The sequence below is a fragment of the Enoplosus armatus genome, chromosome 1, assembly GCF_043641665.1.
Source record: "Enoplosus armatus isolate fEnoArm2 chromosome 1, fEnoArm2.hap1, whole genome shotgun sequence".
Lineage (NCBI taxonomy): Eukaryota > Metazoa > Chordata > Actinopteri > Centrarchiformes > Enoplosidae > Enoplosus > Enoplosus armatus.
Genome location: NC_092180.1, coordinates 23,715,709 through 23,740,021, shown reverse-complemented (window position 1 = coordinate 23,740,021; position 24,313 = coordinate 23,715,709). Strand labels below are relative to the sequence as shown.

The window sequence follows — 24,313 nt, the reverse complement described above, 5'->3', positions numbered from 1 at the left end:
CTCCGCGAGCCAAACTAGCGAGCACCGCGGAGCACTAATTGCATTTCACATGGAAATCAAAACAAAACGCCGCGGTACAGCCGTCGCTCGTTTACAGAAAACCACCGACGTGCTCACAAACCTCCACCGTGTGCCGCATCGTCTTCTTCTGCTTTGCCCCTTCCGCCGAAAAAACAAACTCTTTCTCACAGTTTCAGCCGACAGGGATACGTTTGTCAACTTCAGTTTTTGTTAAGTTGAAAGGTCTTTACAGTCAATGGCGCGCTGCGCGGAGGAATTTCCCCTTGTTGGTTTTTCCTCTAGTTTCGCTCACGGTCACTATGCCAAAAATCAAAGTAGGCTGGATAATCGGATACGCCGTAAATATCCGTTGTATATAAGTCTGGGTCCGCCAAGCGTGCGAGAAACTAAATAAAATACCGTTTTACACAGGGGACTCGTTTGCGTAAAAGGAATGCGGGGATGAAGACAGGATGCGCTGCGCCTCTCTGGAATGTGGTTAATGCTGCAGAGAAACAATGATTGCGACCAACTCAGCAAGGGGCTGCCGGCTCTGAAAAGAGAATAGTTTAGAGAGAAGGGGACGTCTGCATTCATCCCAGGCAGACTAAAATACCACACAAAGCACGCCTCACCTGGTCCGACTCCTTTTACACCAGGAATAAGCTGCAGTGAATTGGTAATATGGAGGGCAAAGCTATTTAAAACTCAAGTTTATCCACCTTTTTTTTTAGTCTGATGATATAAAGATAATATATTCTCTCATCGCCCAAACTTAAGTGTATATGATCCATTTTAGGATCGTGTCCAATTATCATAGCTAACTATAGGTCCTCATAGGAACATTATGATCTTGGTCACAAAACATGAGTTAAAAAAGATAGAGAAGTATCAAAGACATGATTCAATAAAGTGAAGGATTATTCTGAGCTTATATTGAGCTGCATACAAGTATTATGATTAATTTCAAGTAGAACTGAACTGAATGCAAAGTGTATGTCTTAAAAAAATTCAAAAAAAAATATGTCAACCTTGAATCCAGGTTAATAATCAAACAAACCACATTGGCCTCATGCTGTTTTATTCAGAACATTTTTTTTTTTTAGCATTTTATTATAAATGACGGTTCCACAAAAACAGCATTAAAAACATGTATGTCTTAAGTCATTATCAGACTTTGCCCCCAGATATGTTCTTTTGAAAGCTAACTGTGGAAAGAAGAGGTAGCATTTGACATATAGTCTCTGAAAGTGACTATAACTAGGATGTAACATTAGGACATTTAAAAAAGGTACAGAGATTATATGATTATTTTCACATGTGATGGGTGTCACAGTAAACATGCTTTCATTGAGTTGGTCTGTAGACAGCTGATTTTTGAAATAAGTGTGCACATGGCCCTGTTCATATTAAGACACGTAAACAACCTGGTTCTAGACCAGTCTTGGGGGCATATGGCATTTTGGAAAAATGTGAGAATTACATTTTTACTTTAGCTGCTCATCAGCTACCAACAACTGGAAGCAAAGAGAGAGCCACAGCTACACAGGCAGCAACAAACAGGATGTCCAGTAGCAATCGGCTGAGGAAAGAGCTGTGAGATTTCTTCCCATGGCCTCTGCTTCGAAACCACTGAACCACCTCATCCAGGTTGTGCTCCTGGGGCTCATAACCGAGCTCCGCCTTGGCTTTTGCCATGCTGAAGTAATGCGTCACACCAGTTTTGTACACCTCTGTGCGTGTCAGCAGTGGCTGGAAATTATAGAAGGGCCCGATGAGGTGGTGAATCATTTCTGTGAGAAATGCAACAAAGTAAATGAGAGAGACAGGAAGGCGCAGCTTGGGGAAAGGATAGCCCAAGCCCTCTACCAGAGGTCTGAAGAATTCAAAATTGTTGACAGGCCTGCCATCGGAGATAAAGTAGGCCTGTCCAGCAGAGCGGTGCTGCTTCTCTGAGGTCAGAGCCTCTGCAGCAAGCTCATGTGCTGACACCAGGTTGTCCACATGGACAAACTCCACCAGGCTGCTGGGTTCACCATAAACAAACCTGAAGATCCCCTTCTCTATGTAGCCAACTATCCTGGGCAGGTGCCTCTGCTCACCAGGCCCATAGATTCCTGCTGGACGCAGTGCACAGCTTCTCAACACCCCGGAGCCGTCCTCCAGTGCTGTGCCGTTAGCTTTCAGCACTGCCATCTCAGCCAGAGACTTGGTTCTGGAGTAGTGATCGGGGTGAAGATGGAGAGGTAGATAAGGGAGGCTTTCATTCCCGTTCTCTATCACCTGGCCTCCGAACACCACGTTGAAGGTGCTGGTGTAAACAAGCCTGGACACTCCGTGCTCAACGCAAGCCTTCAGGACGTTCTGTGTGCCTTGAACATTCACCGCCTCAATCAGATGCCGGTTCAGCTGCTCCCTGCCAGACATGCCATAGGAGGCGATGTGGAATACACAGTCCACACCAGCGATGGCCTTCTCAACTTGTGCGTACTCACGTATGTCTCCTAGAACAAAAACAATGTCCTCTGGCACTTCTTGGTTTGGAGGGACTGTGTCAAACAGAATGATTTTGGCTCCTTTTTTATGCAGGGAGCATGCCAGGCTGCAGGGGAAAGTTATTACATATTAATTCATCTCTGTATGAAACTCATTACATCCATTTTAACACAATAAATAAATGAATAAACTGTACATCTATGACAAAAATACAATAATTGCATCTATTTCTACATTTAAATCTGCCAAAGATCCAATCTAACTGAGATAACTGGTGCGATGACGCCACCTTGTGGTGGTAAAGCAGTGTGACAGCACTGTAAGGCAAATCTTTACTGAGGGTTTACAGACTGTGCGTGTACTATTAGTTTTCTTCAGTAACAAACAATGTGAAATTGTCCTTACCGATATCCAAAATAGCCACATCCCCCAGTTATCAAAAACGTGTTAGCGCGTGCATTTCCCATTGCAGAAGGGCGAATCTGTGAGTTTGCAGAAGAGAGGATTAGACATATTATTAGGAAAACGACAATATGTTTAAGAAATACACACAAGGGCATCATCATAAATGTCTAAATTCAACATTCACAAACCAGAAAAAAAAAGCTGCTGAGTTGACGTTACCTAACTAGCAGTCTGCATGCTACTTCACTGACCTTGTACTTGGCTAGTTAAACCTTTTACCTAATAAGCTGAATGCATTAACATTACTTCTAGGCGGACCACGCACTACAGATGTATTCTAGCATTATTATTACAGCCTACCCAGTTTACAAACCACAACACTGACACTTGAGGGGTTATTAAGAATACCATGCGTCAAACTATGCAACAACGTAGCGTTAATACGCTGTAACATGCACGGACAATAGTTAAGCTATATTCACGGCCTGTACTCTTAACTATTCAAGTTCACGTGTTCACTGTTGGTACCAACCTCAACATAAGCCGGGTAGAAAACGACCGTAATAATTGGTTAATGTCACTCATTCAAAACTCTACTGTTGTACTGGTGTGGGAGCACCGGCGTGCACTTCCTTGGTCGGTAGTGTACGTGCTTTTTGTTACGTAATTTACGCAAAAACACGCCATATCGCTCTGCAATTGGACGCGTCTCAAAACGGCCCCAGCACAAGCAAGTGAACGTACAAAGATGCAGGATAATACAGGAAGTGAGGAGACTTTACCTTCACACCATAAGGTATAAAACAGTGATTGACTGATTGGCAACTGATTGTAATTGAAATTCATCGTAACATATTAAAAACACTAATCGATTATTTATAATTGTAGAATTGTCAAGTAACCATGTGATTTTAGGCTTATGGATTTGAAAATGTCATTGCATGCATTGTGATTTCTCTCTGTTCGCCGGCGAGGCTTTTATTTTGAAAGTGGTACACGGATGTCAAATCTTAATTACTTTAGCTTGATGCGTTTATGCCGGCAACAAAAAGACTTCCGGTATGCATGTCGACCCTTCAGAATAAAAGCGGAGATATAACAAAGAAATGTTTTAAAGTGGTAAAATTAAGTATTTAATCGTCGTAGCCATTAAACAAAAACACGTATTACTAATTAGTGTCAGTAAAATTAGGAAAATACCATTATATGTTTGATTTTTTTAATTGTCAAGACTATATTATGCCCAGTCAGTGTAGTGTCTGAATTGGACACTGTACTATCTTTGACTATTAATGCATAAATCATACGTTTAAGCCCCCCTGCTGAGCTGTACATTATCCCCATTCTATCATTTAACCTGTAGCCAACATAAGAAAAAAACCCAGTGACATTTTAACAAAACAGAAGGAATCTGTAAATAATTGGCTGATAGCGCCTCTAGCGACGATATGAGCACAAACAAGCAACTATTCGAGTCGGGGACAACTACGTCATGTTATACTGGGAGCTGTAAACTGCAAAAACAACAACCCACAGTTGAAGGTTTCGTCACATTCCAAAGGTAAGAGGGCGTTTTAAACGCTGGTCCAGGTGATCCAAGATAGGATCGATGAATTAAGGGGTGCAATAAATGTTGCCAACACTGAAGGGCGTGGCATGTTACTTTTGTTTTTTTGTTTAGTGTTTACACATGCGATATGAGACTATCTCGTTACGTTTATAAGTTTTATAAAAAGCTTTGTATTGCTTCAGGAGGATAGTGAAGGGTTCCACGGTAATTTCTGATGGGCCTATAGCCTACACCTCTTTCAACTTAAAACGTTTTGCTCTATTACTTGCACAAATAAACATAAGTTGAGAGTTCAGCACTGCTTCTACACATTTCTATATTAACATGAACATTTTTGTCATGTAAAGATGACAAGGTGTTATTGTTTTAAGCTCTAAGACATTAGAGATGACTTTGCAAAATGAAGTGCAACTTTGAAACCGGTAGATGGGTCCTTTAAATTCATGGGCCTCATCATCTGTTAATGCTTTATAAAGGTTTTAAGCTTTCACTAACGGCTTTATTTAGTATGCCTTGGCTTATTAGGAAGTGTCATCAATTCATGTCATATACTGTATTTTACAGGCAAGATGAATTTGGAGGAATACTTCAAAAGGATTGGCTTCCATGGCTCTTTTGATAAACTGGATCTTGCAGCACTGAAGTTGATCCACAAACAGCATGTCATGTCAGTTCCCTTTGAAAACCTCAGCGTTCACTGTGGTGAGAGGATCATCATGGACCTTGAGATCATTTTCAATAAGATAGTGAGGGGCTGCCGTGGGGGTTGGTGCCTTGAGAACAACTTCCTATTTGGCTGGGCGCTGAGAGAAATGGGCTATGACACCATGATGTTGAGCTCCAGAGTTTTCAACAGTATTCTCCGTGACTTTGGTCCCCTTGAATCTCATCTCATCCACAAGGTCGTCATTGATGGAAAGGCTTATATAGCAGATGTAAGCTTTGGGGTGTCTTCCCAAATGTGGGAGCCCCTGGAGCTCGTCTCTGGAAAGGACCAACCTCAAGCAGCGGGTGTCTTTCGTCTCACAGACAAGGGGGACTCGTGGTTGCTGGAGAAGACTGGTAGGAAGCCAGAGGTTCTCAATCCAGACTTTGCCAAATCAAGTCTGGTGAACAGGAAGGAAACAAGGCAGATCTACTGCTTCACCTTGGTTCCCCGTGAGGCCGATCATTTCTTTGAGACAAACGACACACTTCAAACAGACCCTGCTTCATTGTTCACCAATAAATCCATCTGCTCTTTGCAAACCCCAACAGGATTCAAAGCCCTCATTGGCTGGACCTACAGTGAGGTCACCTACAAACCTGAAGAAGGTGTTGATGTCTTAGATATGAGGGACATAACAGATGATGAGATAGAGGAAATTCTGAGGGAAAAGTTCAATGTAAAGCTGCAGAACAAACTAAAGCCTGTGAGCAACAAATCATGGTACACACTCTGAAATCCAACACATATTCTGTTTTGAAACTGACTTGAAATAATGTCACAACCTGTGGTGATTTCATGAGGGACCAGGCGGAGCAGCTTGTTGAGGAATTATCTATTTGAAACACTAACAATGCTTTGAATTTCAGTTGCAGTTGTATTATTTATTTTTTTTAAAGTAAAGATAAACAGCAATTTGAATGTGTCATTTCAATGTTATGAGTTAACACATGAAACCAATACTAATCTGTGCGAGAGTAATGCAAAAGTGTGGAGAAAAATACAGAACAGCTCATGCTAAAGAGTGTTAATAATTACTGTGAGTCACTGGTGCTTACTTTGGTGAAGTATCAAGGTCCCAAACACTGGTCTGCCAAACATTTTTGTGCCTGGTATTAGTGTGTGTAAGAGCAGAGCATCATGAGTTATTGAAAGGAACATGTGTTACTGACCAAGGAAAAGTTATTTTCAAGTTGTTTGCCATTGTTATGTACTTTGCTTATCACCTGCTTATATCAATTTAATCTACAGAGCTTCAAGTTCTATGTTGTCAAGCTATTTGATAATGTAGACTGTCATGTCTGGATGTCTCATCTGTATTATGTGTACTCACTCACGCTTAAATGTTATGCTCATAAACTTTTGTATCTTTTCCCTCTGAAAATGTCTGAGCCTGTGATTTTGTAAGAAGGCTGGAGGAGGAAATGGAGAAGGCATCCACCTCTACCTGACAGAAGCTTGGATCCTCTTCTTGGCCACACAAAGGCAATTCTTGAAATGGACCAACAAGCGTTAGAATATCCTAAACTGTGTTGTTCATCTGACTACATTTGCTGACAACTGCTGGATGTGTCTTAAAATAAAATGATTCAAATTCACTTTACTGTTTCATAGTATTTTTTGTGTGGAGGTACCTTGGGCCAGTCCTCATTGGTTGGATGAGCAGTGGGTCTCCACTCACATACGAGAACACCATTCTGTAACTCACAGGAACCTCCTGAGCCTCCTGAGCAGAAGTCAGCACTTTTAAAGCGCACTCCATGGAGGGATTTGTCCTCAAGTTGTTATAAGTAGTCAATACAGTCTAGTCTTGGAATGGGATAAGCATCAGATCACTTCCCAGTTGATTCATTGACAGAATCCCAGATGACAAATAACAAAAACTGAATGCCAGTCTCCTCCATAGCTCACAATGTGGGTTTTAATTGTGATCTTGAGAGTCTGATGGTAGCGCTCAATGGCACCTTGAGACTGAGGATGATAAGCGGAGGATATAACCTGTGTGATCTGTAGTTCATGCATAACTTTATCCAACAATCCTTATATAAAATTAGATCACGGGTGGTACCGAACCTTAGAGGAAAGACAAACTCTAGAAAAGAACTGGAGCAGAACCTCTGTACAGCTTCAGGGAATCTAGTGGCCATGTGCATGATAAATTACAAATGTTTAATTCTGATTGTTGGAGGCAATGCCAGACGAAAAATGCTTGGTCTTGTAGAGGAAACCTGTGTCAAAATCTAGTTTTTAGACATTCATTGTTTTAGTTTGAATTGTACTAATTTGTTGTAAAGTTGTGTCTTAACAAATTGCTTCCATTTTTTTCCTCTGTCAGGTAATTAGCACACAGGAAACCTGGGTCAAGGTAGTATTATTCCATCACAGAAGTACTGTAGGCTGAAACAATTACTTTCATTATCAATACATTTTACAATTACATTACAATATCAATACATTACAATTATTTTCTTTAATAATAAATTGATTGCTCAGTGTATGAAATATGTGAAAATAGTGAAAAATGCCTTTCGCTATTCCCTGGAGCTCATATTAACGTATTCAAACCTATTTATTTTTTGACCAACAGCCAAAAATGTGGAGTGTACTGTCAGAGAAAACTAGGAGAAAATATTCACAGTTTAGAAGCTTGTACCAGTGTATTTTTTTTGACACTTTTACGTAAGAATAATGAAACTGATGTGTATTGTGGGGGCCAACAGGGGCCCAAGAACACATTTTTGCCCCGGGCCCCCTAGGACAGGGGTATTCAACTAAAGTTCGAAGAGGTCCAGTTAGAGAAAATTTGCTCAAGCAAAGGTCCAGAACATCATAATGTCTAACTTGCATTGTGATTTAGTGTGATATATATTGAAGTGGTCTAGTAGTTGTATCAACGTCTGCATGTCATCAACAAGTGACTGTCAAATCAAATAAAGAAAGTACAATTCAAAAACATTTTACTATACAGATATATAATACTGTAGATATGTATAATGTTCTTCTCTCATTAAGTAAAGAAGGGCTGCATTAGAGAGATAATAGAGAAAATAAATAAAATAGCTTTTGAAAAATTGTGCATCTTAAAATAAAGCGCTTAATTTTAGAAAAACAAAATAAAGTGTAGCAGCAGCTTGAGTTCCTCTTTTTCTTTGTTAACTGTTTCACATCTTGACTTAACAGTCTCAACCAATTTCACAATAAATAATGTGTCTTCTCTTCATCTCACCTCTCTCGTCTGTCTGTATTCAGAGTCGCAATGTTTGTCGCCTGGAATGCACAGATTTGATTGGCTGAGTAGCGTGACGTGGGCTGGCTTAACTCGTATGCAATTGGTCTATAAGTTTCCTGATCTGCTGAACCAGCGCCGCAAAGACTAGAAAAGCTGCGCCGGCTAAAATAGAAGCGCCCCGTCAAAATTTAAAATCCCTTAATAATTTATTGATTATAGGTCCGGGTCCGTACAGGACGGCGTCCGGGTCCGCCTGTTAGTGACCCCTGCCCTAGGATAAATCCGGCCATGCAGACAGGCAGACAACTTCGACAAAACGAAACTACAAGTAGACGTGGCGCTTTCTTTTCACTCATGTGACAGACACGAAACAGATCAATACAAGTACGTACATTTAAACGGTAATTAGCGTCAGTATGAACTCATGTAATTACAAGACGTGTGCGACATGTTTCGTTTATTATCTGTCTGTTCCCCGTGTTCCCCGTCCCATAGGCTAGTGAAGCCGCTGTGAAGCAACACATACAGCACTTATTAACACGAATCCCAAGCAAATCATCAACCTCCCCAATCGCAATAAAGTTTTACTGGCCATAAACGCCAGTACAAAGTAAAAGCCTTTCCAGCTCAGTTCCCCTGGAAGACATTGCTGAGTTGCATTTTTTTGTGGCGAAGCGAACAGTTCCGTGTCCCCAGAAAACACGATTTTGACTGCTTGCTCGATCAACTTCTGTAAGGTAAGGTTAAACACGGTTGCTGCATAATTTCTGTTGCAAAATTTTGTGAGTCTCAAACTTTATATATGGGGAATTTGAACATTTTGAAGTTTCACATATCGTATATCATCCATATATAAATAATAATAATAAATCCCTGTGAAGCCTTTTAAGCTTTGAGACGATTGAGACGACTTTGTAAAATTGAGTAGAACTGCAGCAGGTAGATCGGTCCTGTAAATTCATGCAATGTCCTGCATTTTACAGGCAAGATGAACTTGGAGGAATACTTCAAAAGGATTGGCTTCCATGGCTCTTTTGACAAACCAGATCTTGCAACACTGAAGTTGATCCACAAACAGTACGTCATGTCAGTTCCCTTTGAAAACCTCAGTGTTCACTGTGGTGAGAGGATCATCATGGACCTTGAGATCATTTTCAATAAGATAGTGAGGGGCTGCCGTGGGGGTTGGTGCCTTGAGAACAACTTCCTGTTTGGCTGGGCGCTGAGAGAAATGGGCTATGACACCACAACCTTGGGCTCTACAGTTTTCTGCAGTGCCAGCAATGATTTTTACACCACTGAAACCCATCTCATCAACAAGGTCATCATTGATGGAAAGGCTTATATAGCAGATGTAAGCTTTGGGGTGTCTTCCCAAATGTGGGAGCCCCTGGAGCTCGTCTCTGGAAAGGACCAACCTCAAGCAGCGGGTGTCTTTCATCTCACAGACAAGGGGGACTCGTGGTTGCTGGAGAAGACTGGTAGGAAGCCAGAGGTTCTCAATCCAGACTTTGCCAAATCAAGTCTGGTGAACAGGAAGGAAACAAGGCAGATCTACTGCTTCACCTTGGTTCCCCGTGAGGCCGATCATTTCTTTGAGATAAACAACACACTTCAAACAGACCCTACTTCATTGTTCCTCCATAAGTCCATCTGCTCTTTGCAAACCCCAACAGGATTCAGAGTCCTTGTTGGCTGGACCTACAGTGAGGTCACCTACAAACCTGAAGAAGGTGTTGATGTCTTAGATATGAGGGACATAACAGATGATGAGATAGAGGAAACTCTGAGGGAAAAGTTCAATGTAAAGCTGCAGAACAAACTGCAATCTGTAAACAAAAAAGTATGCTACACAATCTGAAAAACAACACATGTTCTGTTTTGAAATTGTCCTGAAATAACGTTACAACCTGTGGTGATTTCATGACTGACCAGCTTGTTGAAGAATCATCTATTTTGAAAATACAACAGTGCTTTGATTCTTTTTTTTTTGTAATGTTAATGATGTCATGTAATCACTGAAAGAATAATAAACAGTACTTGTGTTGTGCCATTTCATTCAATGCCATGTTTGCAGGTCCAGAGTTGGGAAGTCATTGAGTACATTTAAATAATTTACATATTTCCAAATATGTAACAAACTGAACTGTCATGGTCAGTGCAAAGCACATTTAAAACTACATTAATTAATAAACATATTTGAACTGTATATTTGTACATGCATTTTGAGTACAATGATCTTATTATTACCATATTTCTTCTCAAATATATTGGATTGTTATTAAGTGCATTATTGTTATATATTTTGTTTATTGTGTCAAATTGAATGTCTATTTGTGATATTTGGGTTTGGGAGAACTCCAGACTGGCACCTTAAAAACAGCGCCGTTTCGAGGCCCTGGGCCAGTCTGCGCTGCTTAGTGGACCAGAGGGTACGAGGCGGGACATTTGATATTTGTACCGCCCATTATTTGGCTTACACCCAATGACGTTAGAGCTAAGGTCACAGCCAATGCGGATTGGTCTATGCGGCCTGTCCTTCAGCTGAGGGGAAGCAGGGGCACAGCCAACAGCAGGCTGCTGGGACTAGGCTCAGCTATGAACTCCCTGGAACAGGCCGAAGGTAACTGTTAATCAATACAGAAAGCTATTTAACTTACCACATTTTGAATAGCTGCCTTTCTTTTAGGCTTATAGCTGTAATCACTAACATAATTCAAAACAAACATCCTAAAATGTTACAAAGCCCGGTGCAACGTTAAATTAGCTGGCTAGTCTGCTCACGACACTTAGCATGTTTGCTAGCTTAATTGATAGTACACATTCAGTCGTTCATACGCTTGTATAGTTATTAGCTAACACATATTCCGTTGTTAAATCTGCTAGCTTCTTTTGTCCGGGAAGTCGCTATGTAGACAGCTTAGATTTGCCAGCAGTCAGTGTGCCACAATCAGCCTCTAAGAGAAACGATCGCAAACGTTTTGGATCCTCATTCAGTCACGCTGCTTCTGTCTTCACTTCAGTTTATATACTTGTAGTAACAACTTAGATATAAGCTGACATAAACTGGGCTTTAGATCTGAGGTTGACATTAGTTATGTTAAAAGTCTGTATAAATCTGTCAAGGGGAGGGATCATTTCACTGAACTGAAGTGATGAAGTTGCTAGGTCATGCAGCCATGATATTAGGTCCAGATACAATGTGTTTTTATTGTGCCCATTTTTGTTTCAGACCTGAAGGCTTTTGAGAGAAGATTGACAGAGTATGTCTCCTGTTTGCAACCTGCAACTGGCAGGTGGAGAAGTAAGTAACTGTTGGTGGAGATTGTTAAAACTATGGCAGGGAACATGTAGTGGTAATTTGCCAAAATGTATTAGCTGGTAAACCCTATTTATTCATGCTCATGGATTTGAACCCTACATTTGATGATTATCAAACAAGAGAATCACGAGAAGCCCCCACTCACCAAGGACAGTAAATGTAGAAGTTGGTGCAGTCATGATCAGAAGACTTGTAACCTGTGTTAACCAATATGAATAATAAAACTTACTTACTTACATATGTCATGTTGTTGCACTGGGTCTCATTGTCCTGTCTTGTTTCAGTGATTCTTATTGTGGTGTCTGTTTGTACGGCTACTGGGGCTTGGAACTGGTTAATAGACCCCGACACACAGAAGGTATGTATTTGTGAACGAACATGTCTAGTTGTGTAGTTTATGACTTAAAGGGAATTGTGCTCTTTTTATTGAACAATATAGCCAACAGCAAATAAACATGAAGATTGTCTTCCTAATGTGGGAATTACATCATTGAGACTATACATTATTTTATCAGCAGCTGACAATTTCTTTTTTTGCTGTTTGTCCGTTGACACCGAGTCTGTGAGCTAATAGATAACAGATATTTCGTATAAAGTGTTACAATATGATTATGAGGGCTGACAGCTGTGAATTAGAAAATGTTCCCACGTCTCAAAACCATCGCAGGATTTAGCTCAATTTCAGACTGCAGAGAAAGCTATTGCGTCTAATGAAAGTATCGATGTGTTTTAAGTGGAGCTGTTTTTCTTACACCACCATATCAAAATTGACTTAACTGTCCCTCTTCAAGGGACTTCAAGTAAATGCACCAATCTGGACTAGGTCATATAATTAACAATTTGGAGAGGTTATGTGGGGAAAATCTCAAGAAACAATGCCGTGGGAATTTTCTATGCTAGATCTTTGCATGTCCTTACCACATTTGATTGATAGGATTTAGGTTGAAAAGTGAGGCCTTTTTTTTACCGGATTTATTAGCTACTGTTGGATAACCAAAATCTCTCTTGGATGACTTGGATCTGTAAAAGTGAAAGTTTTGTTATTGAGCTCATGATTTGTGTTGCTCTGTTCCTCTTGCTCTGCAGGTCTCTTTCTTTTCATCACTGTGGAATCATCCCTTCTTCACCATCAGCTGCATCACTCTTATAGCTCTCTTCTTTGCTGGGATACACAAACGAGTTGTAGCCCCATCAATGTATCTTTTGTCTGTTGCAGTTAATATGAAGTAGCATGTTTGCATGTGTTGTCAGACTCATAATTCCAGCATCTGCACTGACATCACACATCCAATCTCAGCCATTGACAGAAAAGTGTAGATCATGCAAAAAATGTTTGGGTAATTGCACTTTTATAACTGATTGATTCATGTTCAAGTTCTTGGCTTACTGGTGAACTTCTTTGACCTTTGCCCCTTCAGTATTGCTGCCCGCTGTCGGACAGTTTTAGCAGAATACAACATGTCCTGTGACGATGTGAGTTGACAAATCTCTTTGATGTCGTGACCTGTAGTCTGCTCCGACGTCTTGTATTTTTGTTAAAATTGTTAACGCCCGACGTGTTTCCGTCTTTTCACAGACGGGGAAACTTATTCTCAAGCCACGACCGAACATCCAGTAACCACTAGCTTGAGTGGAGTGGTCAAACAATGTACCTGGTCTTTGTTGATAGCCACTGCTCTCTCAGTGTCTTGAGTCCTTTGGATGGTCTGAACAGCACCAAGGGGGGAGCAGCACTGAGGCAGACCTCGTCATCACAATGGAAATGCAGTTGGAAGAAATAAGAAATGAACTGATGGGGCCTTTTAACAGTGTTGCTGTGCTGACGTCACCATCGAAGCTGCCGATCTGCTCACATAATCTTTGATATTTTACTCATCCAGTGTGAGTTCAGATGTGTTCATCTCGGTTTCTGATGTTGAGCATGTGTTTTATCTAAATGTTTCTATTTTTAAAGTTATTTACCTAATAAATACATCAGGTGTGAAAGCATGTCTCCTGTTTATGTCTCTCTTGTTATAAACTCCCAAAATCTTTTACATTTGTGTTGTTGCGCTCCCCACGGTTTTGCGACAGCTCCTTTGCTTTCTGTTAACAACGACCACTTTACGGCAGGGAACAATCTTCCACATGGCCGGCCCGAACCAGACAGGAGCTGAAGTGTGTCTTTGAATTCTGGTCGCTACATCTGGGTGTACAAGAGGAAAAAGACACGTTACATGCGCAGTTCGCACTTTAACAGCGGTTGAAATGGGTAAAAGTAAAACCACTAAATTTAAACGTCCGCAGTTCAACACGGCTGGGTTGCCGGCTAATGCTGTGAAAGAAGCGGACGCTGAAGAGGAAGACCACGGGGATGATTGCTGCCCAGCTGCGGAGTTGCTGGAGAAAGTATGAACACAGTTTAAAACTGTTCTCTCACAGGAGTTACGTTTTAGCAAGCTGCCGATTTCTTTTGTTCCTTACATAGTGGATAGGCATTTAAACATTTCAATGCAACATTAAACAGGGGGTGTATATTTTATTGGTATAACTAACTTGATCTCGAGTTTAAGTTAGTCCAGTAATGAGCATTCACTTGTGTGTGATGTCACTCTAAAGACTCATATTTAGGCGTTTGTTGTAAAAAAAAAAGATTTTTTTTTGTCTAAATGAACTTGTAGATGATCGTTAATGGCTGGTTTTATGTCCTCTTGTTCCATGTGCTGGAGAAGTGCAGCTAGTGGTTGGTGTATATGAGTACTCTGAAGTCTGAAGCATGTCTGGTCATATAGTTAATGTCATGTTTTGTGTACATGTCCATAGTTGCAGAGTCCCAGTGCAGATGTGCGAGAGTTTGCATGTGCCAGCATCTCTCGGGTGGTGCAGCAGAGTCAGACCATCCCAGGTTTCCTCCAGAGGGATGCTGTGAGGCGCCTCGGGCCCATGCTGCTGGACAGCAGCCCTGCTGTCAGGGAGACCGCCACGGGGGCGCTCAGGTGAGTCAATAGTGCTGTTGGTGCTGTGACTGCTCCAACAGAACCAAGTTTGGAGACTAAGATGTGTCAAATGTCTTCTGTGAAAGAGGCCTCTTGAGGGGTCAAGGCAGGATCTACTGTTTGCCAAATTAGAAGTCCTTGCTCATTTCAGACAGCGTCATCAGCTGCACTCCCTTTGGGTGATCCGGCATGCTGCATGGTACCTTGTGGTGAGGGTGGGAAAACCTGCTCAAAGGTAACCCTGTGGAGTTTTTGACCTTTTTAGAAGTGCTACAGAGCCTTGTTTTTATAGACGGGCACCTGTTTCGTTTGTATCGTGTACGAGCATGCAGGTGACACAACAGATTCCTGCAGCCGGTTTCATGCTATTTGAAATATGAAATAGTGTTTTGTGTGAAAGAAAATGCATTCAACATGTTTGTTAGACCTCGTGGGTGCACACAATGTTTTAATGAGAAACTGCAGCAGGTAGGATGGCAGTTTGGCAGATTATATGCTAATGGTTCTTGTTATAATAAACTGTATTGAAAGTACTAGAATCAGGATAACGTTATTACAGCTGTCTTCTAGGGTTTATACAACCTGTGCAAATCATTAGGGCCACCTTTGATTTCATATTTGGACAGCTTGAAAATGTTGAACCAGTTAAAGATATCTATGTCTGAGTCATAGTTTTTGGTTTACATGTTGTACACCGTATGTTTCCATGTTGGAATAAGCAGCACATGCCACTATAGGTGTCAATGTTTAGCATTTAACCAAAAACCTCAAGAAAAAATAAATAACAGAAATAGCCTACAGCAGCTAAAGAGAATAAAGAAAAGCGCAAGTATACTCACAAAACAAAAGAAAACACAGTGGAGGAAAAGAAACACCTTACCTTATCTTCAGTGTGGTATTGCACGGCATTATGGGTATGGGGTACAGACGTATTTGGCATGTAACTTCTACAGGGGGCGCCATACTACAATAAACAGTCTGGCTGTGAAATGAAAGAAGGTGCTGTTTGGTTTTTTAGTCATTTGATGGCTGGTGTTATTACACTCTTATGAGATATTGTATACAATGAAACATTTATTTGTGTGGGAATCTGATCACATTTGCATGTTACATTTGTTTTAACCCCTAAACCTCTCCCCAAAAAACAAGAATTCATCAGTGGTGATGACATTTGACAACAGTTACAACACAACGACAGTCATCATCATCATCATCATCCTCTTTACAGTCAACACTTGTTTTTGTATCAGATCACGACCTTGATCCCTGTCCTGACTATTGTCCTCCAGTAAACCTTAAATCAGGTTCTGTGTACTGGATATCAAAATAAGACAGTTGCTCACAGGAAACCTCCAGGCTCTCCCTCTCTTACACACACACACACACACACACACACACACAAACAGCAATCTCTGGCAGCGGCTTTCCTCCGACCAAATGATGAGTGTGTGTCTGGGGCCGTCTCTCCCCGACAGGAATCTGAGTGCATGTGGAGGTCAGGAGGTGTGTGAGGACATGGTGAAGCACGACGTCATGACTCCTCTGACAGCACTGCTCAGAGAGGTGAGACTCCGCCACTGCTTTTAGCTCACCCCATCACTTCAGTTCCTCCTCATCAGCAGCTGTTACAGCAGGCTACCATATCCTCAGCAATTAGGTTTCATCCCAGAGCAAAGATATATCGCAATTTGTGAAAAGCTCACTGTCAACCATGGCTGAGGTCAATAGGTGTTGTGAATCATAAACAGTATCACATACTTTTTCAGACTGAGCTGTAATATCATAATATTTGGCTGGATGATGGCTTGTGGTTTTGTTGTAATCTGTCATATTTTTCTTTTTAGTGTTGTGCTGGTTTTGAGAGCGCTGCTGTGCCGATGAAAGACCAGAAGAATGCAGTGGAGGACGTAGCCAATGAGGCTGTGAACCTGTTGTGGAATCTATGGTAAGCCCAGAGGTTTTGTAAGCTGGCTGACAGAAGGGTGTGTTTAACCTTTTATTTATCAGGGGCTGTTTTTACTGAGCACGCATGCTGTTTTCATGCTAATTCCATACTTACATGCAGTTTCTCTCCTGGAAGCTGCATCATCATCGTCTTCTGCTGTTGACTAGTTAGCAGATCATGAGGCTAGTAGGTGTCTGCTACCTACTTCACCCCACTAGCCAGTCCACAAAATGCACTTTTAGTTCACCTAAAAGTCCGCTTCTTGACACTGTTACTGCCATAATCTGAAATTATTCACACAGAGATGAGACATGATGTCTGTGTGCATTTGTTTCTTGTCTTCCACCTGTCTCTCATATATCAGTGAGAGCAGCAGCCAGGCGCTGTCTGTGTTCAACAAAGCAGGTCTCTTGGATGTGGTTGTCCAGTGTCTGGAGAGACACCCCGACAACGTGGAGCTGGCCATATCTGCTGGTAGGTCCAATGAATATACTGTATATATATACATATATATATATATATATATGTATATATATGAATATAGTGGTTGTCATAATTGGTTTATAAAGTTGTGTGTACATCCTAGCTGGCCACGATACAGACAGGACACACGGACTTCCATTACTGCTAGTACAGGTCCTGTTGCCATAAAAACGATTACATTATAACCTTCATGAAGGAGGGGTTTATCGCTGGACGGTGTTATTTTTAGCTAGGTGTGCATAATAAACTGGCAACTGAGTGTAAATTAACTTTATCAGCTTTCTTGCCGAGAGTTAGATGAGAAGATTGATGCCACTCTCATGTCTGTACGTTAACTATGACACTAGAGCTATCAGGTGGTTGGATTCGCATTAGGTAAAGACTGGAATCTTGTCGTCACTGTCGGGCAACCAGTGGCGACTCCAGGAAGTCAACGCGCCAAGCCAAGAGATAGTCTGGCACATAACTTCCTGTAAAACTACAACGTGCTGTTTTACACTTGGGTTTTTGTACGGATTGAGCAAACAATATATAACATGTCGCTTGTGGACGTAGAAACCGCACCAGAGCCATAGTGCAGCTGGATGCTGCCGAAGTGACTTCTGGCTCAAGCTTAATATTCAGTATACCGATACGAGAGTGTCATCGATCTTTTCATTTAACTCTCCAAAGCAATAAAATGTCAAACTATTCCTTTCAGACCATGTGCAGCTCATAATAACTACATGCTCACACAGACAAAGAAGAAAACGTGCAGTATTTTTAAATCTTTAGGTAAATTTCTGCCTAACGTATAAAGTTATGGCCACATGTTGCTTACAATATTATTGTTGATGTTCATAGTTGTTTGTGTGATGACAATGTGTAAATGAAGCTCTGTAACGTATGAGGCTGATTACAGAAATGACTTGCGACATGTGAACTGGGTGTGAACTGGTCATTGACATTACAAATGTCCTATAATAGCTATTACTGTACAGACACTGGGCTTTTAGAAATCTTAATCTTGTTGTTTGTAACAAAGGCCTTAGTCAAGTCTGACCTCTCACTAATTTGGTTTCTCTTTGTGTTCGGCCAGCCCACTGTTTGCACACTGTGACTGAGGATAACCCAGAGCTGCTGTGTAGCTTGAACACTGCTGTGCTTGGAGTCCTGGAGAATGTGCTGCTGTCATCCCAGCCAGGCATGGCACACACTCTCCTCAGGACATTGGCTGCAGGTACAATTTGTCACTTGACATGTCTTTTTAAATGAATTGTTGAAAGCTATAACTTAATAGCTTTACACAAGTTGAAAATGACATTAAAAAAGTCAAAAAGGTTTCTTATGAATTAAAGGAACAAACACTGTAGTTGATGAATACTGACTGTAAGGTTTTGAAAACGCCTTCCTGAGCTCTAACTCTGCCTGCTGTGTCACTCTGTGGGACAGGGACACTGTGGAACATGAAGGGCAGTCTGCCTGCTGCCCGTCAGGCCCAGACCCTCAACGCTGTGGTGGCCACCTTGTCACAGTGCCTGGATCTGGAACCAGGTACACTGATACCCGAACTCAGACAAGCAGAAGAGGTTCGTCAAAGAAACACACCAGCTGCGCCAGACACAGAAGACCAGGCTGCAGTAGAGCTCGCTGTGGAGGAGATGGGCGAGGAGGAGGAGGAAGCACCCAAACAGAAGAGGAATGGAAAAGCTGCGAGGGCTGATAACGACTTCTCTGACCTCTTGCCTGTAAGTGGTATCTGACATATAGCACTCTATATGTTGCTTTTCCTCTTTATGCTTACAGCAGGTTGAGAGCCCCTCTGGCCCTACAAGTTGACCTTTGAACACAGTAAATCGCTCTTGTCAGAGAGATTATGAATGAACCCTGTTTCACTGTCAGTAGCATGCTTCCGTTCTTGTGAGAGCAAAACTGATCAGCTATATTGGCTAATATTAAGGTATTGTGTGTGTGTGTATATATATATATATATATATATATATATATATCAGTATCGGTGCATATGTTGGCCAATAAATAGGAGTACAGTACAGAAATGCCAAAGAAATGTTTGAGGGCATTTAGAAACAAACCATTAGTTTGTCCACCAGAGAGCTCTGACAACTGTAAAATGTCCTGCTCAGTACACGTCTTGGTCACAAATGTTTCAAAACGTGTAAAACAAATTGAATCGGCCATATATCATCTTTTTTCTAAACTCTCAAATACCTGTAGGAGCATTGGCCTCTAAAATCCGGTATTGCTCGGATGAATCCAGTAAATCCAGTATTCAGATGTAAAACTTTGTCTCAGTTTGAAAATGGTTTTGAAAGTTAAAAAAAGGACATAAATTACAGATTAAACCCACTCTAAATATATAAACTTGCCGGTATACTTTTTAAGGAAATGTTTCCCACGGTGTTCTGTTTTGGAAAAATGCAGACAACTAAACATTTACTTGATGAACATACATTTTCCATAACCTTCACAGACGTGTAACACTTGAAATGGTTAATTTATCCTTCTTGAACGCATTTAAGGTTTTTACATATCTTGTATAAGCTTTCTTCAGGCTACAATATAATGAAGCATATATAAAGAGTAGAATGGGTGGTCTTAATCAAGACAAGACACAGAAGCTGTGACGCGGCCATGACATGACACCTTGGAGGCCTGCTATTGGCTGATTAAGTGCTTGAGGGAGGGCATTTGGGATTGACCTGATTGTAGTCCTTATTTTACACTCACTGCAGTCTGCCTTTTAAATTGAACTTAAAGCTACTTTGAGTTTCTTTATCTAAAGTGCTACTTTTTACTATGGTTTTAATTACTCATAAATCAAAGTGTAGGAGCATTTCTTTGAAGATGTATACATAAGGTCCAGACCATTTCAAGGAACAATTTGGACAAAATCCAAATAAATAATATCATTAACAAAAATGGATCTTGTAGATAAAAGGTTTACCCTCAATTTCAGATGCTGTAAATTTTAGGGTGGGACATGTATGGCAGTCTGTGTTTATGGTGATGAAGTGATCCAGTTTTGTATTTTGAGGCGCATGTTAATGCCAGGTGAAAAGGTGGCGTATGAGTCATTCTGGAGTGCGAGCCAGACTGACAGAGCAGACAAACTGTCGGGTTCGGGGGTAGCAGATTAGGGACACTCGGCGAGGTTCAACTGGGGACCAGCTTCTGGCTTCCACCACGCTGACAGTCCCCAGACCTGACCTCGGCGAGACAGAGCTGTCCCTCTCATCTCAGTCACAGCCAGAGCACCAAGATTGCGGGTGACATTCGTGATGACTTTCCAAAATAACCATGTAATATTGTGGGTTACACAATGGGGTTAACCCGATCCAAGCTTTAGTTTTCCTACAAGCAGTGCAAATATATACAGTTATGGAGAACATTTCTCTGTCTCACAGTTGTAATCAGGAGACTGAATAGATGAGCTCTACTTAAACCTCATGTTCCCTTCAAAAGTGACACCCTTGAAGCAGGTTTCACTTGCATCACAGTTCATCACACGTTTGAGTGCATCCGTAGAAATGAATCTTTGCTTTTGTGGCGGGCAGCTGAACACAGACTGGGTGATAACAGTGCTAACAGTCATCGTTTTGGTAGGATGTTGACTCACATGGCTGCTTGTTTTTGTCCAGAGGGACAAGGAGGAGCTGAGAGAGGCAACGGCCTTGCTGACAGCCCAGCAAACGTCCTTAGAGATCATCGTCAACATGTGCTGCTCTGATGGTGAGTGTTGTGGGCATGGACAGCAGTGCTGACCCCAGGCACTTTTCATCAACATTATTTCCTATGACACTGCCACCCAGTATGTATTTGCGTATGTGAAAGGCTATTATAACAAGAAATACATGAAATTAGGTCATCTGAGTGCCTAGAAACGCCTTTTGTTATTCTGCATTGCTAGCGTTGTTATTGTTTCCCTGATCCACTTCTATGTATGTGTGCCCGTTAAGACCCATCTGACGATGAGTGGGAGGAGGAGTCGAGCAGTGATGAAAGCGACATGGGTCCGGATGGCCTTTGTGATGGAGTGTCCAATCTTATGTCACCACTGTGTTTGTCAGCTGAGGTTCACGGGGCCTTAATCAACCACAGCATCCCTGAAAAGGCAAATATACCTGTCTGCTTCATCAGTAACACCTCATGTTGGCAGCAGTCAATAGCTATAAGAAAGGAGGAGTTCATTAGAGTGTCTGAACGTTTAGACAAACATGAATATAGTTAAACTCATTTTAGTACACTTTGCTGTATTAACAAACCACAAATATGGTTCTGATTATGCGGCGAAGCCCACCCATCTTCTGCCTGAGGCTGAACAAACTGAATTACTTACCTGTGCAGTTTAATAGAGATTTCTGTTAAACATATAACCACACTAAATGGTATAAAAATGGTTTTAGTAATATGTTTTTTCCCCTCTTGATTCAAGGTCCTGAAAAAGACAGAGTTCCCCAGAAAGGAAGCCATGGATGTGTGCCATCAGAATCCCTCCTGGAGAGGCCTGATAAAAAAGTAAGCTGCTCACTTCTCATCAAAATAAGTTTACAATATCTATGTCAGATACCTAATCCGTCTTCACTCTGGTGAGGTTTGTTGGTAGGAGAACTGGTGTATCTCTTTCACACTTATTTACTCTTGAATGAAAAGTCTCACTGCTCTATGACAAAAACCATCTTTCCCCCTTTCCTTTAGGATGCAGCGCGTACAGTCCCGGGCGCTGACGTGCCTCCATAGCATCCTCTCCACCATGGACGCCGAGTCTCTGGGAGGAGTGCCAGCCCTGCAGGAAGCAGCACAGCACCTGTCCACGCTGGTTTTCGGTGCAGCAGGTCTTGCATTTAGTATTCCTTTTGTTGAGTTGTATTTTCCACTCAAATACATGATCATTTGTGAAAGTGAAAAGTGAAAGACCACAATTAAATTATAGTATGAAATGTGTATTCCTAGAATGAGCAGTTACAGCAGTATAGAGTTGCGATATTGAATCATCTAATACATCTGTAAAGTAATTACAATTCAATTTCTAATGTTTCAGAGATCCCGAAAGATGAGGAGTTCCTGGAGGCCGTCATCAGCGCCATGCGGTCTCTTTTACAGATGATTGCTTCCAAAAACATCTCCCAGGTACAGGATACTCCACAGCTTCAGCCTGTCCTTTGGCTGTTTAAAACAAATCGTCAAAATCTGGGTCCTGCATTTCCCACAATGCAACTCAATAGCACCTTTAGTTAGACTTTGGACTAGTTGACAAGAAAACTGAACTTAAAAATGAGTGGAGGACCCTTTTACCTTATTTCCATGTTTGTTGACGGGGATGTCTGAATGAATACAGCGACAGCACAGAAGCTAGACTTGAACTTATAAAATCCACTGCCAGTTCACACTAAACGCTGTTGACCATGTTTATTTTGGACAGCTCAATATCTGTGTGCTTGCTTTTGTTTTTGTTAGTGTATGACCCCCCAGCAGCTGATGAGCCTGAGCGAAGCAGCCACCCACTGTGATGTTGTCAGCGTGAGGGTCAACGCCGTCGCCATTCTGGGCATCACTGGCAGCACATTAGCCAAAGAGAAGGGCACTGCTGAAACCCTTCAGGTATAACTTTTCTCTCTGTCTCTTCTTCTGTTAGAATATTTGTTCTTCCTCTAAGAAACTCTGCCCCCACAGATGATTGGAAGCGCCTTACTTCAAGTTGCCACGAGGGACGCCAACCTGGTTGTAAATGGAGAAGCCCTCGATGCCTTGTTTGATGTTTTTGCGGACGGAGACGAGGCGGAGACGGCTGCTAAAAACATCCAGTTACTACCTGCACTGAAGGCGCTTCAACCTGTCTTCAAGGCCAAGGTACCAGACACTTGTTTCCTTTTACTGAACATATGTTGTTGTTGATTTTTCACAATTCCCAAACATTTTTGGGATTATTAACCCACCCACCCATCCCTCCCTCCCACCACTGAACATTTTATTTTATCCCTCTTGTAAATGGTATTGCTTACAATGGCTTTATGGATTTTAATAAGCAACAGTAGTTCAGTGCATGTGTGTTTAAGAAACAAACAAGAAGACATCTTAGCTTATCTTTCCTATTTTTAATAACAATTTCTTTTCTTTTTCCACTAGATTCGTAAAGAAGGGAGAGGCAAGTACAGCCCTCAGCAGCTGTGTGTGCTTGACAACATCAAAGTCAACCTGAGGAGATTCATTGGTTATCTGGAGAAGGTGGTGAAGAAATGAGGACTGTCAGTACTTCACGTTACGATCAGTTGAGCCTGTATGGTTTGGACAGATATGCTGGCAGGAGCATAGAATGAAACAGACTATGGTTGTGAAACCATCAAGTATTTATTATGTTGGTCGTAAACTATTTTTTATTTTTCTTTCTTGGTTTCAATGTTAATATTCTCTAAATAATGATTTACTATTTTGCTTAGTGATGTGAAAGTTTATTTGTTGTGAAGAAAGATGGGGCGACATCTCACTTGTTACTGCAAGTTGCAGTAAAGTTTTTATTTTTCCTCCCTCAGTTGATATGTATCATTCAACCCAAAGTGGTTGTCAGACTTGACTTTGTATATTCTCATGTCCCCCAGTAACATTTTTAAGAGCTCATGTGTGGAGAGCCTGACACCAGATTTTGATATGTGTACCCTTAATTTTGTCCCATGTTTCAATTGGCCCAAACGTTGCTGTTTGCAATTCTGCTGCAAGGAGTAGGAAGCAGAGCTATTTGAAATTGCAGGTCCAGGAAGGATTGTAGTATCTGCTACTTCATGACAAAGAGAATATTTTGAGTTATAGATGTTGTGTAATAGAATCATAATTTTGTTGAGAAACAAATTGGCTTGCTTAAAAAGAAAGTGTTGAAATTGTTTGGCACACTCACTGCCAAGGTTGTGTTGCCAGTAAAATCTATTAAGACATTTTAGCCTTTAGAAATATGCACATGTTCTCTACCTCTGCCTCTCTGTACTCGCTCCACCGCCCATCTTTTAGCATTAATTGCACACTCTGCAAGGCACCACCCTCATGCATGAAGTGGTAAATCTGTGAACTTTTCTGTCTGCAAATCACTACGGCAGCCCACTTTCTACTGAAAGCATTCTTGTCAGTAACATTATGAAGTAATTGCCCAAACTGAAAATAGATTGGGTGTCACTAACACCAGGAATTTGTTGCTAC

The 24,313-nt window shown here is 41.4% G+C and overlaps 4 protein-coding genes across 5 annotated transcripts; 3 read left to right on the top strand and 1 right to left on the bottom strand.

Moving 5' to 3' along the window:
• Positions 1–1,129: 1,129 nt before the first annotated feature.
• On the bottom strand, positions 1,130–5,643 carry sdr42e1 (short chain dehydrogenase/reductase family 42E, member 1). Its single transcript, XM_070903587.1, is given in 4 exon segments — positions 1,130–2,602; positions 2,902–2,978; positions 3,144–3,152; positions 5,371–5,643. Coding segments are annotated over 4 exon segments (1,458 nt in total). The 3' UTR covers positions 1,130–1,503.
• Positions 5,644–8,575: 2,932 nt separating this feature from the next.
• LOC139286568 (arylamine N-acetyltransferase, pineal gland isozyme NAT-10-like) lies at positions 8,576–10,578 on the top strand. Its single transcript, XM_070907415.1, has 2 exons — positions 8,576–9,143; positions 9,390–10,578. The coding sequence occupies exon 2, from the start codon at positions 9,395–9,397 to the stop codon at positions 10,265–10,267; it is 873 nt and encodes a 290-aa protein (XP_070763516.1). The 5' UTR covers positions 8,576–9,143; positions 9,390–9,394; the 3' UTR covers positions 10,268–10,578.
• A 359-nt stretch (positions 10,579–10,937) lies between these two features.
• On the top strand, positions 10,938–13,700 carry cnep1r1 (CTD nuclear envelope phosphatase 1 regulatory subunit 1). 2 transcript variants are annotated; one of them, XM_070906672.1, is made up of 6 exons: positions 10,938–11,029; positions 11,639–11,710; positions 12,013–12,086; positions 12,815–12,924; positions 13,147–13,201; positions 13,305–13,700. In XM_070906672.1, the coding sequence occupies exons 1-6, from the start codon at positions 11,005–11,007 to the stop codon at positions 13,344–13,346; spliced, it is 378 nt and encodes a 125-aa protein (XP_070762773.1). In that variant the 5' UTR covers positions 10,938–11,004; the 3' UTR covers positions 13,347–13,700. The 2 variants fall into 2 exon arrangements, with proteins under 2 accessions (XP_070762773.1, XP_070762782.1); XM_070906681.1 differs by having other exon boundaries at positions 11,005–11,035.
• A 2,503-nt stretch (positions 13,701–16,203) lies between these two features.
• Positions 16,204–23,395, top strand: heatr3 (HEAT repeat containing 3). Its single transcript, XM_070904961.1, has 13 exons — positions 16,204–16,266; positions 16,548–16,648; positions 17,013–17,122; positions 18,210–18,350; positions 18,563–18,858; positions 20,770–20,860; positions 21,088–21,242; positions 21,564–21,646; positions 21,827–21,963; positions 22,170–22,258; positions 22,586–22,729; positions 22,802–22,978; positions 23,255–23,395. Exons 1-13 carry the CDS (start codon positions 16,219–16,221, stop codon positions 23,366–23,368), a joined length of 1,686 nt encoding a protein of 561 aa, XP_070761062.1. The 5' UTR covers positions 16,204–16,218; the 3' UTR covers positions 23,369–23,395.
• The last annotated feature ends 918 nt before the right edge of the window (positions 23,396–24,313 follow it).